This window comes from Pseudopipra pipra, chromosome 3, assembly GCF_036250125.1.
Source record: "Pseudopipra pipra isolate bDixPip1 chromosome 3, bDixPip1.hap1, whole genome shotgun sequence".
NCBI lineage: Eukaryota > Metazoa > Chordata > Aves > Passeriformes > Pipridae > Pseudopipra > Pseudopipra pipra.
Genome location: NC_087551.1, coordinates 107335663 through 107348641, shown reverse-complemented (window position 1 = coordinate 107348641; position 12979 = coordinate 107335663). Strand labels below are relative to the sequence as shown.

Here is a 12979-nt window from a genome sequence, read left to right as displayed (position 1 = left end):
AACCAACCCACTTTTCAGAGGTGCTAAGTTCCTATTGCTGTCTAATGTACATGAGACATGCCAGAACTCAACACCTCATAAAATGAATTAGGTGTCCAAATGTTAGACTTAATTATTTATGTCTCTGAGATAGTATCTTGCAGACCAACTCACAATAAATTGCACTGAGCCATTTTTAATACTTTACATTCCAGAAAGGTAAGACTTAGACATTTGGTGTCCAGTCTTACCTCAGTAGGTACCTTCAGTATTATGCAGGACTGCAGTTTCCAATGATATTTGTAGTTGCCATTGTTTTTATTATATGTTACGTTGAATATTTGAATGACTTGCATGTTGAGATGTCAATAATGTAATCATCTATTGATTAGTAATGCCTTTTATTGTATGCTTTGTATTTAAAAGCCCACTTTTGTAAACACTTCATGGATGATTTATCATGCTTACCTTTACCTTTCTAGAAGCATGTAGGGAAAGCTAGTCATCAGAGATCCTTCTGTGGTTAGGAGAGAGAGTCATCACCATTGGCTGATTCATAAGTCTGTAAGGGTAGAGTTATATTCCAAAGATGTCTCCCTTTCCATTAATTATGGAATTAATTAATAAGAGGTGACTTAATTTAGTCTGTATGGCTTTTTACTTACTTGGTTAGGTGAAATAATTCTGCTCTTTCTGTCAGGGGGATTCTTTTCCATGGGATTGTAGAAACAGTGACTGCTCTGGTTGCTCTGCCTTTTTTCAGGGTTGGGCCCATCTTGTTTTTCCTAAAAGATTTGCAGTATACTTACACTATTGCATGTTTCTTTTTCTACAGCCAACATCTTGTACATGGCAAGCCAAGAAATGATGAAGGTGGTGGAGAGAGACAGTACAACCATAAAGCAAAATTTAAAGAAGGTAACTATTTAATCCTCAGAGTTTTCACAGGAAGCCCACAGGCATGAGGAGATGATACATCCAGTTATATTTGTGCAAAGCCAGAATTTCTGGAGGCTTGATTCTGCCTTTTTGGGAGTATCATTCCATTTACTTTGGAGAAGGGGTCACTGGTCCTTAAAATGTCTTGATCCACACCTTTGTAATTGTAGCCTTCACCACTATCAGATGTTCCAAACCATCTGGTATGTTTGCCTTTGTGGAGGACAAACAGCCTGTGTTCTGGTTGAGCCTGAGATGTGGTTCCCAGTGAGGCCTGGGTTCTGATCAGACAGGCAGATGGCCAGCCAGGAAATGAGTGCAGGCTGATGGACCAAATCCCTTGACTTTGCTGCTGAACAGGTCAAGAAGAACATCTCTGTTGTGGGGTGTCAGTTAATACCACAGGGTTCTGCAGGCTCAGTTTTTCCATGGCATCAAAAGATAATAGAGTGGAGTCAGCAAAATTATGGCTCCACAGTTTCAGCCATTGAACTGCAGAGTAAGAGGAATTCCTCAGAGGCCGGAGCTACTGCTCTACAGGTAAATTAATTCATTTCAGGGACCTGTCTCCTGCACTGAACTTTCTTGTCTGTATCAATTTATTGTTGAAAGAGATTTTGTAAAGTTTTTGTCTGGACTAACAGTATTTTCCCAGGCACTTCCCAGGCATGGTTCAGGAGTTGGCACAGGCCAGGAACTGTTCCTAATTGGAGTTCTGATGTGGTCACCCTGTTTTGGAGGCTGAGATAATTTAATAGTCTGGCCATGGTCAGACAATTCCAGATGGCTCATGAGCCAGAAAACTGTCACATTTAATAAACTTCTATTGGGGTAGCCTCTGTGTGAGTAGATAATCAGTATAACATATTATTCTACTGTGTCCCCTTCCTTCCCTCCATTTTTTTGTATCATCCCTGCCTTTTTACTGGAAGAATGATTCCACCACGTTGCACTGGCAGAGATTTTCGTCAGAGAATGGAATTTTCTGGGACAGAGGTCTTCTGTAAAATTACTTTGTGCCTTTTAAGTAGATATGGTACAAAGTTCATTTCATAAATCAGTCTTTCTTTTTTTGGCTAAAAATAGATTTATTTTTTTTTATTTAGCCCATTTGCCTTCTCTGCACTTTGAAAGGTATGTTCATATTTTAGAGGACTTGAAATAGCACACATGAACAAGGATCCCTACACTGCACCTGGAGTGTCTGGGCTTTCACATTTTTGCTGCAGAACACTCACAAAGTTCTCCTTTGAGTGAATAGGGAATCTCTGTGAAGAGACTGAGAGGCTAATCTTGCAGACTGCAAATATTCCCACTGTTTTAAACAGAACTCTTCGTGGCTTGATCCAAAGCCCAGTGAATTTAAGGAAAGTGATTGATTTTACTGACTGAATCACTGAGTGCCAGGGAGCTGGAGGGTCTGCCTGTTCCCTAAGGGAAGGGGAGCCACGGGTGACCCCACACAGGCAGGGCCCTCCCTCACCAAGCACGATCCAGTCCCACAGCACCTGAGGAGAGTACAGAAACAGGGTCCTTTGACTGTCCCAGACAAGGCAAAATAATGAACCAGGTCCAGTGTCTGTTCAGAGAATCCAGTCAGGATCAAAAGGGTACGGGGCCAGAGACAGGAGTGGAGACAAGACTACAACATGGGTCCAAAGTCCACCCAGGAGGGATTACCAAAGACATGAGGTAAGGCAAGGTGCAAGGTGGGAGCCATCTAGGCAACAAACTGTATAAGGTGGATCCACTGTCAGTCTATGACTCAGGGCGAGGGCTGGAGGCAGATACTCTACAGTGTAGCCTGAGAGACAGAGATTAAAGGTGAAGGACAGAGCTGGAGACCCCGGAGCCGTAGGCAGGGAGAATGGGTCAGGTGCCAGGCGAGGCTGGTAGGGTTGTTAGTGCCCTGAAGCTGAGGGTGAGACTGCAGGTCACCCTGTTAGCCAGGATGCAAAAGCAGAGTGTGCAGAAGCAGGACTTCAGGTGCTCGTGAAAATGTTAAATCACAAGCACACTTGTGATTGTTGTGCTTGAAGTTAAGCATAAAAGTTTCATTGGGTGGGGATGGCGGTGGTGGTGACAGTCAGCTGCAGCTCCAGTGACTTCAGGTAGTCTATCAGATGCCTCACATTACAAAAAATACTGATTTTGTGTGCTGAATGAAGGCCCATAGCCAACAGTAAGAGTTTGCAGGTGTCCAAGTCTGCTCCATCTGTGCTTTTGTTGACTCTGTCAATCTAAGCATGGCCTTGGCAGGCTGGAACTGTTTTAAACCTGTGTTAACTTTCTTTTATTGATTCTTCTATGTCCTCATACTTTTAAAGTGGCAAACATACTCAAGAAAACAAAAAGCTGAAGCGCGCTTATAAGAGTTGGCAAACTGAAGAAAAAGTAGGTCTAAAAATGCTTCTCTTTTTTCATCTCCTAGTAATTTCTGGGAATGTAAGAATTAAGGGAAAAATTTTGAATTGGCATCACGTTAAACTTGAAGAGTATTGACAATAAAAATGGGCTTAACTTATAAAGGTTGGAAGTTTATGAAAACAGGAACTATAGTCCAAGTTGCTATAGAACTGGCAAGCTGTTACTTCAAAAAAATTTATACTGTTTAGTAGTCACTGTGATCATATGGTAAAAGCCAATCTTAACACCTGACTTTGCCAGCTGCTGTGGAATAGAACAGTTATTTCTGGATCTTGTTTGCATTCTGTGATCTGAAGAAGGAGGAAGAAGAGACACAAAATTATTCCAATCTTTCCATACCAGGTTTAACTATAATTGTTACTAGTTAGGGACCAGGAGAAATTTTATCACCAGACCCCAGATTCTTAGTCTAACAATGCTAATTGCTTGGATTTATATTGAAAGAATGGGAGCTGGAATATTGTTTGGATAATGAAGTGAGGTTTTTCTCTTATAATCTTCTAAAGTCAGAAGTCGTGCACATTAAATAGCAGTGGAACTGTATGAGGAGGATGGAGACCTGTCTTCTAACAAAGTAATATATGATAGAGCCTTTAAAACCACTTGTCTGGATCAAGCAGTATGTGAATATACAGGAATTTGAGCTTCATATTTCAGTGACATGGGGGTTGTGATAAACCACAAAATCCAAACAAATAAGGTAGGGGATACTGATATAAGATTTGCTTGGCTTTGGTGGTTAATTATTAGCTATTAGATCGTGTCTAAGGCAGCTGAGCTATGTTCTTTCATTGTAATAACACCAACTCCCTTTCCTAACAGAAACTGGAGGCAAAGATACTACTGAACTAGAGGAAGTTTATTGTAATTCCTGCACAAAAGGAAGTGGGTGTAATTCTGTATTCTTAAAAGATGGATCAGCACTGAGCATCATGGAGCTCTTACAAATAGAATTAAAAAAAAAAAAACTTAAAAGGAACAGGAAAATGGATATGTTGGGCATTCACTAGTGTGCCTGGAATGGACAATATTTTCATATAGAGGCTCTCTATAGCACTTAACTTGTTATTGTCTGCATCGTGCCCCATTCATTGCTCTATTTTATGACAGCCTTATTGACTTTTTTTCTGTCAAATAAGCTTATAAACCTGTTATAATAAGTAAATCCTTGTATAAATCAGGAAGATATTGCATGAAGGGGTAAAACTAGGGTGCTTACAGAGGAAAGTCACTAAAAAATTACCCCTCAGAGTTTATATTTATTGAGATAATATCTGGTCCTTTACTCCATATGTAATACACAGTAGTCCTATTTTGAAGTGTAGAATCTGCTCCAAAGTCCACCTAAATCAATAGAAGAACTTCCACAGACTTCAGGAATTCTTAAATCAGTGAATTTTCTGCAGTGGATCATAATTTCTTAAGACAATAAACCATCTCCTCCAATTGAAAATCATGATTCTTTTGGTTAGCATCTTAAACCAAAAAAGGTTTATATGCTCCTTGAGTTTAGTTTTGCCAATGGTTTGGTGTAGAAGTTATATTGATTGGATAAGGAAAAAGACAGGAAACATCTGAAGGAGAGATACAAAGATCAAAAAAGAAAACCTTTTATCTCAGAAGAAATGTATAAACTGGAAGTTTATGGACACATTAACCTATTTTCACTAAGTTTGGGGAAGTCTGTATAGTGAGTGGCTTATAACCACCCATATATAGATGGTTAGATGGGGAAGAAATTCAGGTTTGTAAAAATTAAATGAACGAAATACATGTTTACTATTTCATGCTTATTTCAGTGATGTATTTAGAATTTGAAGTCATGCAAGTTTATATCACACCAGTAATTCCAAAGAAAATGTCTTCTCCAAGAGTATCAACTAAACACTGGCATGCAGAAATTTAGAATAAAAGCTGAAGAATTAAGTATTTCCTTTCCACAGAGAAGAGCTAGGTTTTTCTTTTGAAAAATTGTCTTTGCTAGAGAAATTTTTTAAAACTGAGCAACCAAGAACTATTTTGACCCCTAAGGCAGCTGTTTTGATGTTGCCCAGTTTTTGGGCAACAGTGTTTTTGTTTGAGTCTCTGTAGACATCCACGGGGGTTTAGTAATTATTCCCAGTGAGAGGAGCATGATCTGAAGATATGTGCTTAAAAGAATACTACAAATACTCTGCCTGCCCACAGTCTGAGTGAGGTGCTTGCCTACATTTGTGAAAAACTTTCCAAACGCTCTTTCTGAATAGGTACAAAGTGCTCTCTCAAGCCAAGAACACCTCTTTTTTTGTCTGATCTCACATCCAGTTTGGTTTGCGCTCCCTGGAGGTGCAGAGTTGAAGCCAGGGAAGCTGCACATGTGCTTGGGGATTTTGGTGCCCCTGTCATTTAATCACAAGAACAGCCTTCTCCTTGAAGTGCCCAAAATGCCTAATCAGGGACTGTCAGCTTCTCTCCTTGATGGAAAAGAATCCCAGTGAGCATTTAAAAGTCCAGTATACCACAGTGTACTTACCTGTGATATTTCACTTGTTCTGTAACTGATCTCCTGTTACCATCGTTCATGCTGTGTGGTGTTCTAGTAAAGAAGCAATGACATTTTTGAGGTGAGTATAAGGTGTGTGCTGCACACAGTAAGCACTGACAGCAATATTTCCCCAGCCTTCTGTAGAATATTTAAAAGTAGAATATTTACTACCCCATACTTACCTCCTACTGTGCACAGCAATGCACAGCATTGCGCTTGACAGCCAGATGCTGATGCTGCTGTTGCAAGAGAGATCTGACTGATTCACCTTAGATAAAGTCCCACTGAATGTAGATGGTGTCGGGCTGATACTCAGAGGGAAATACTGTTTGCAGTAAATATGGTTGGAAGAATCTAGCCCAGTAATAGTATTGCTTAAATAGTGGTTTCAGGTCTGTTTGTTTTTATTTTGGTATTTATACAGACTTGACTTCTGAAATATTCATGTCCCTGACACATCTAAATATATACCCTCGAAATGCTTTTAAGTCTTTAAAGTGACATAGATAATATAAATAAGTTAATCACCCTGATTTGTTGATAAATCCTGTGCATCCTTTTTTAAAAGCACAGTTTTACTTTGCATTGAGTTTGACCCATCATTGTCTGTGAGAAAGTGGAAATAAAAGTGGCCTCACATGATCTCATGGTTCTACATGCAGAGCAGCTGGTAGCATTGCTAACAAACTGCAGCAGAGTTAAAGAGAAACCCTTTTCCCTTTGCCAATTTACCAAGTTTCAACACTGACAAAGGCATGGAAACAGTACGTAGGACACCATGCCTGACACCAGGGAGAGGAGTAACACACCTTAAATCATATGTGAAGTACCCACTGCATCAGGCCATGTCTCAAGGTTTGCATCTTAATTTCTCCAATAGCAAAATGTTTCTCCACCCCATTTCTAGACAGGAAAGTGAGTTTTGTTTATTATTTGTGTTGGTTTAACAAAACTGACCACCATCCTTATGTTAAATAAAATCACCACAAATACTTGGACTACCCATTACACCTTTACTGCAAGCCCTACAGGGCAGTATTTAAAAAGAGCATTGTGTACCCCAGATTGTCAACTGCCTCTTCTCAGAACAGTCCAACTGAAAATGTTTGGTTTTGCACAGCCCTTGGAAAGTTATGAAAAACCAGTTCTGGTAAAACAAGCTGAGAAGCAAGTTCCCAAGACCTTGCCATCAAACTGGCTGATCTAAACCAGGATAGTGAGGGGAGAGAGATGGTGTCTTGAAGAGCAGATCCTAAAGCATTTAGGGCTTCCTAGGGCAATGCCAGCTCTTTGAATTCCCATTAGTAAAGCCAAAGTACAACTAAAGCAAATAATAAAAAAAAAAAGCGTGTCCCAAACCAGTGTGTTCCCATGTCGTTTATCCTATTCTTTTAGCAGGATAAGGTGGAGACACTTTCATAATTCCAGAGAAGCTAGGTCATTTTCTATAAACCCTGATTGAAACTAAAATTAATTCTGGGCTAATGCCTTTTAAACTAGTTTTCATCCAAGAACAAATGAATCTATTTGCTGGTTACTGTTGATAGATGTCACCCAGAGAGAAGCTGCTGTGGCAACCAGTGAATGCCTGTGGGAGTAATGCTGATAAAATGTCAGTGTATCAGAGACAAGGATTTCAGCAAGGACACTGGTGCAGTCCTGCTATTGCACCCGTGCTGCTCGTTTATATCCACAGAGATCAGACCTTCGCTCTTTGCCATCAGCTGGAGTGGTGCCTGGCCATGTAATAAGATCCTAAAGTTGTTGTAACATGTAACGAATTCCAGAGAGATAGAAGAAACTCAATATTTTTTAACTTTTTTGATTTCTTTTTCAGTGCTGCTCTATGACAGTTACAGAAGAGGCATAAAAGAAATCTCTCTGTAATTTATACTTTTGTGAACTGTCATACACACTATAACAAGTGCCAATGGAGTCAACTGCAGGAAATCTTTATTATTTTCTTAGAAACTCTTTAAAATGTAAACATCCTGTTGATACAAATCTCAGATTCTTCTGATGTTTACTTAGCAGCTGCCATCATTGTGCAGTGTCAGAGTACACACACCATATTACAGGGTACGAGGCTGAGCCCTACTCAGACGTGTTTTTTACAGAAGCTAAGGCTGAACATACTTCTGAGCCATTTAATGGAAATCAACTTACAACAATACTACTGTTATTTTAAAACTATTTGAAATTTAGAAATTGCACAACTATTTCAAACATGGTATTGAAATGACCAGCAAAGACAGCCCACATCCCCTTTACTCTGCTCTCATCAGATCCTGAAAGAGGACATGTTTCAGTCACTCACAGCAAGCAGGATATTGCATCAGGAATCATAAAGTCTTTCTCATGTCCAGTGGAAGCTGCCATTTCCCTTCTGAGTCAGGAATACCTGGAAGTCTCAGCATTCAATATTGCAAAAGAATAAAAATAATCCTCTCGCCCTCATGGCAGAAAAGTTAAAAAAATGCAAATATTGAGAAGTTTAAGCCCGTAAGAAAATAGAAAGAATCTTTTATTTATTGTTTTGCAAATCTGTTTATTTTTAAGCTAGTCTCATTATTTTGGGGGCCTGACTCACCATTTCTGAATGCTTAGATTGGCAGCAGCTTTCCATGGCTGGTGCATTGGTTGTGCTGACTCAGAATGTCTTTACAGCCATGCACCGTCCACAGGAAAATATGCACTTTATAGATCCATGCAAACCATACAGCGCATGCCAGTGTTCCCTACAATTGATAGAGATCCCATGTGCCTCTGGTTACACATGGTTCATTAATTATACCTGCCTGCCTGCTGCAATAGCAAAGCTCCTGATGTGCAAATGAAGATGAGAAGATTTAGATTCTGGAAACTTTTGTTTAAATATGTCTGAAATTATTCTGTCTTAATATATTAGGAAAGTTGGTGATATTCTAAAGTCTGTGTATTTCATGTCTGTGTCTGACACAGGCAAAGAGCAGACACATTTTGTCATTCAAAGGGAGACCCTCAACTCCACGAATGGCAGTCAAGTAGCTGTCAGGTTTCATAGGCCAACATCTGGATCACTGAAAATTTGAACCTTGATTGCAGTCCTGCTCTTTTGCATAAACCATTAATAAGGAAGCATTTTGAAAACTGTTCTGAATTCTATTGGCAGTTAAGAAGCACATTAAAGTTTTGGATGTGCAGGCATAGGCACACAGACAATGCCTGCACACCAACATCTGCACATGAAATGAACAGACAAAATGACTGTAACGTCAAATCAAGGCCCCCAGGTCTCCTGTTTTAAAACTGTTCTTACTTAGTTGGTCATAACATACCCAAACTTTAGTTGCATATATGACACAAGTGTCTATCCTACTTTGTCTGTTTTTATTTCAGTGGAAAGGATTCTACAATATCTACAAATAAGGCTCAGGGGAAAATGCATTCTTTTCTCATGTTAACAATTCCTGGCTTGGAGAAGGAGTCCAAGCATTAACTAACATGGCTAGATATTTATGTATGGGCACCTGAACTGTGCTTTATGAGTACACTTGTAGGAACCTAAAGGTGCAGCAAGCATTAGAGATGCAGGTGACCCCAGTAGAGTCAACAGAAATCCATTGAAGAAATCAAGGTGGAATGTGGTCCTTAAATGTAGACCTCTGGTTCAGTTTTGGGCACTGTGAAATATCCCCACCTGGCCTCCAGCTGTTTTGCCAAAAAGTTGTGAGTCTCTTATAAATTAACCTGTCATACCTGCCAGTCTCATGCAGGTGCCTCAGATATCTAGAGCACCTCACATGGCAGTAGGTACCCACACTTGGGCAATTGAGTTCTTAGTGGAGCCTGAGGTGCAGCTTCACTCACAATAAACACTTGCTGTGTCAGCTGAATAGCTTTCTAAGCACTGATGCCTTTATTGAGCCCATCTTTCCTGACTCTGTGATGGAAGTTTGGATGCCTGGTACACATGTGAACACCACAATACAGGTACTGTATTTAGATGTTTGAGGAGCAGCACTGGGAATAGAGGTTCTAGAAAAAGCAGCTAGGGTTGGAATTCAGACTCAGAATGGGATGGAGAAACCAGAAGACTAAAATTTGGACTTTGCATGGCAAGTGTGTGGGACTCGAATAAAAAGCAGAGTAGAAACTGGAAATGATGAGGTAAAGAGAATTGAGCTGGAATAATGAGCCAAAGGGGGTTTAGAGCAGTCTTGAGACCAGAAAAGGACAAGACAGAAGAAGTCAATTTGGAGAGAGTGGACAAACGACTGGACAGCAAGGCCAGTAGTTGGTAAATATTCTGCCCTTTTTTGCTGCTAATGGAACCTAAATTTCCAAAATCTTATTGCTTCTGTTCTCATCAAGTGCCATTGGCATTGTTTGCCCTAAGAATAGGAACAGCACAATAGAAGAGAACTGTAGAGATAAATAGTAACTAGTGATGACCCGATGTTCCCAGTGTAGGCATCTCAGAGCGTTATTACTTTACCCAGCATTTGTCTGGTCCCATGGACTGAATGTCCATTGGTGACTTGAGCTCATTAAGTTTGATCCTGCAGAGCATTTTTGCTTTAGTTTCAGTTGAAAGGAGTTCATACACTCTGAGACCCTCCACGATGTGAACCACAGTACTGTAAATCTGGAAAATCTTGGCATTTGCTTCAAAAACACATTACATATTCAAACTAGATGACTGATTTCTGTGCTGGACACCTCCAGTGTGACACCCAGCAGGAAAGTGTCCCATGTTCCTCTGGCCAGAAAGTGACAGTGCTATTTCTTTTAATTACACCATGACCTTAAGGGACAGAGGCCTAAAGCAGCAAATCTAGAGGTGCTGACACTGTTGACAAGACATGTAGGTGCCACATGGTAAATGCCTGGGTTTTGGTTTACCTCCTCGAAGCCTGGTAGTCTGTGTACACAAGCTTTGCTAAAACCAGTTGACATTGCATTACCAAGCATTTCACAGTTAGGGAGCACCAGTCTCATTTCAGATGCCTTCTCTGTATCCTTTCAGAGCTGCTTTCATTTTCCTTTTTCCTCTTTCATTAACCAAAGGAGCTGTGTAATGAAGAAGACAGGATGAAGAACTCCTACCTTATCTGTGGTGGAAGGGGTAAAATGCCTGTTGAAAAAAAAGAGGGAATTGTATGAAATGAAAGGGAATAACTTCATGGTAAAGGCATGTAAATTTCACATCCAAGAATGGGCTCTTGGTGAAGTCATTAATATTTTTCATAGATGGCCACAGTTTGTTCTCACTTTTCTGAGTATCTCATTTAAGACCTTGAAATGTGTATTGCAGACAGATAGACAGTGTTTCAGAGCACCTGCAAGTGCAGTCCAGGAGTGCTGTCCTTTGAGTATAGTCAATTCTGTGTAATGCTGCACACACTGGAAAACCAGCTTGAGGTGTTTCAGACTACACTACATGCTTTCAAATTAATATATGTAGTTTTACATTAATTTCTGTGCTCCTCACCTGCAAAATGGAGATAAAAATGGCCACTAAGGTGTTGCAAAACTAAATTAATAAATGTGAGCATGCAGATCCTGTAGTGAAGTGTGCCAGAGGAATGCAGAGCATAAAGAAAATAAATTCTGTCTGTAAACCATGAAATATGTAGTAAATAAATCCTCAGACCACACACAGAATTTAAAACGAAAAATACTATCAAATAGCAGCTCATCAGCTGAACATCATCCTGTCAGTGGATTGAACGAGTCAAGGATCCTTTGGATCATGTAGTGAAAGATTAAACTGTAATGCAAATATACCAGAGGCAAGCTAAGAATGCACATAAATCTTCTATTTAGCATTTCCAAATCTGTGAGTTCTCAAGTTTACAACCTTACCTGGAGAACAGCCCGTTTCACAGTCCATGCAGACTAAGCCAAGTATTTTATCCACCTTTGTAACTGTAAATAGCTTTTCATCTTTTTGTTAATGATCATTATGTAATGAGACTCTGCAACTGGCCTTTCAGAAAACCTAATGAATTCAAGAACTACTCAAACTGGAGTTGCTCCATTGCTTTTTTTCCCTCCGTTTCATAATCTTTATTTTTGTATCTGTTGGTAACAGAGCCCAGGGTTAAATGTAATTCAGTCAGATGGTTGGCTTCCAAAAGGCCTGAAAGCAGCTGGCCATTTTACATTGGCTTTTTTGAAGAGCTTTTGCTAGTGTGACATCCTGTGATGGATGAATGAAAGGCAAGATCAAAAGAAATTTTCTGCTAAAGCAAATGACACACCTTGTTTCCAGCAATTAGTGAGTGACAAAGGAAACCAATAATGTTTGCTGACATGGGATATGTAGAAGTTTAACTTGGGTTGGTGTCTGTGCAACTGAGATCTTTTGGATACAGCCCATAGTCAGTAATGTACAAGATTTGGGTAAGCTTCAACAAGAGAAAAGTAAGTTAGACAAAAACCTGTAATATTTTGTGAAATGCAGTCTGGGCTCTTAGCCTGCCTCTACCCCAGTGGGTCCCTTTATTTGTATTCCCCATACAAAAATTATGGAATTGAAGATTTTTGTGATGAAAGGAAAACCCCTAATTTATGTTAGTAATGCTCAATTTTTCACTGAAGTACAGAAATGAAATATGAAACAAATGAGAGTAATGGAATTGGGCCAAGCTGTGTGTGTGATGTGTTGAGCAATCAGCATCCTTCTGGTACCTGCATTCAAACATTTTAATATGAGGACTGCTTGTCATTAATCTTGTTCTTGTATAGTCTTAAATCCATAGTTTTTTACTCTCTCCCAGACAACCACTTTCCCCTCATATACTTTATGGAAATTGAAAAACATAGCTATAGCATGCAAAGTTGAGATGAAAATGGGGGGAAGTGGTGACTTGGGAAAATGTGACATTTAGTGTTTCTAACAGAGAGAAAAGACATTTCACTGAATATGATATTTGCCTGGAATTTATGAGTTTTGCATTTAGGTGGACCCTGTAGCCCCTGCTTCATGTATGTCATCCACCAAGGTTATTTGGGCAAGATGAAAACAAAATGGACTTTGGCAGAATTTTATTCACATTAGAACCCAAACTAAAGTTGCCCATCAATCTCTGGGAGCTGCCTTCACTCCACACAAGCAGCATTTCA

At 39.7% G+C, this 12979-nt stretch overlaps 1 protein-coding gene across 2 annotated transcripts in view; it reads left to right on the top strand.

The window, feature by feature from the left end:
- Positions 1-12979, top strand: part of LDAH (lipid droplet associated hydrolase) — a 116819-nt gene that overhangs the window by 99959 nt on the left and 3881 nt on the right. For both annotated transcript variants that reach the window (XM_064650626.1, XM_064650628.1), the window contains one exon: positions 815-897. In XM_064650626.1, the coding sequence (XP_064506696.1) occupies positions 815-897 (83 nt within the window). The remainder of the gene's footprint in view (positions 1-814; positions 898-12979) is intronic.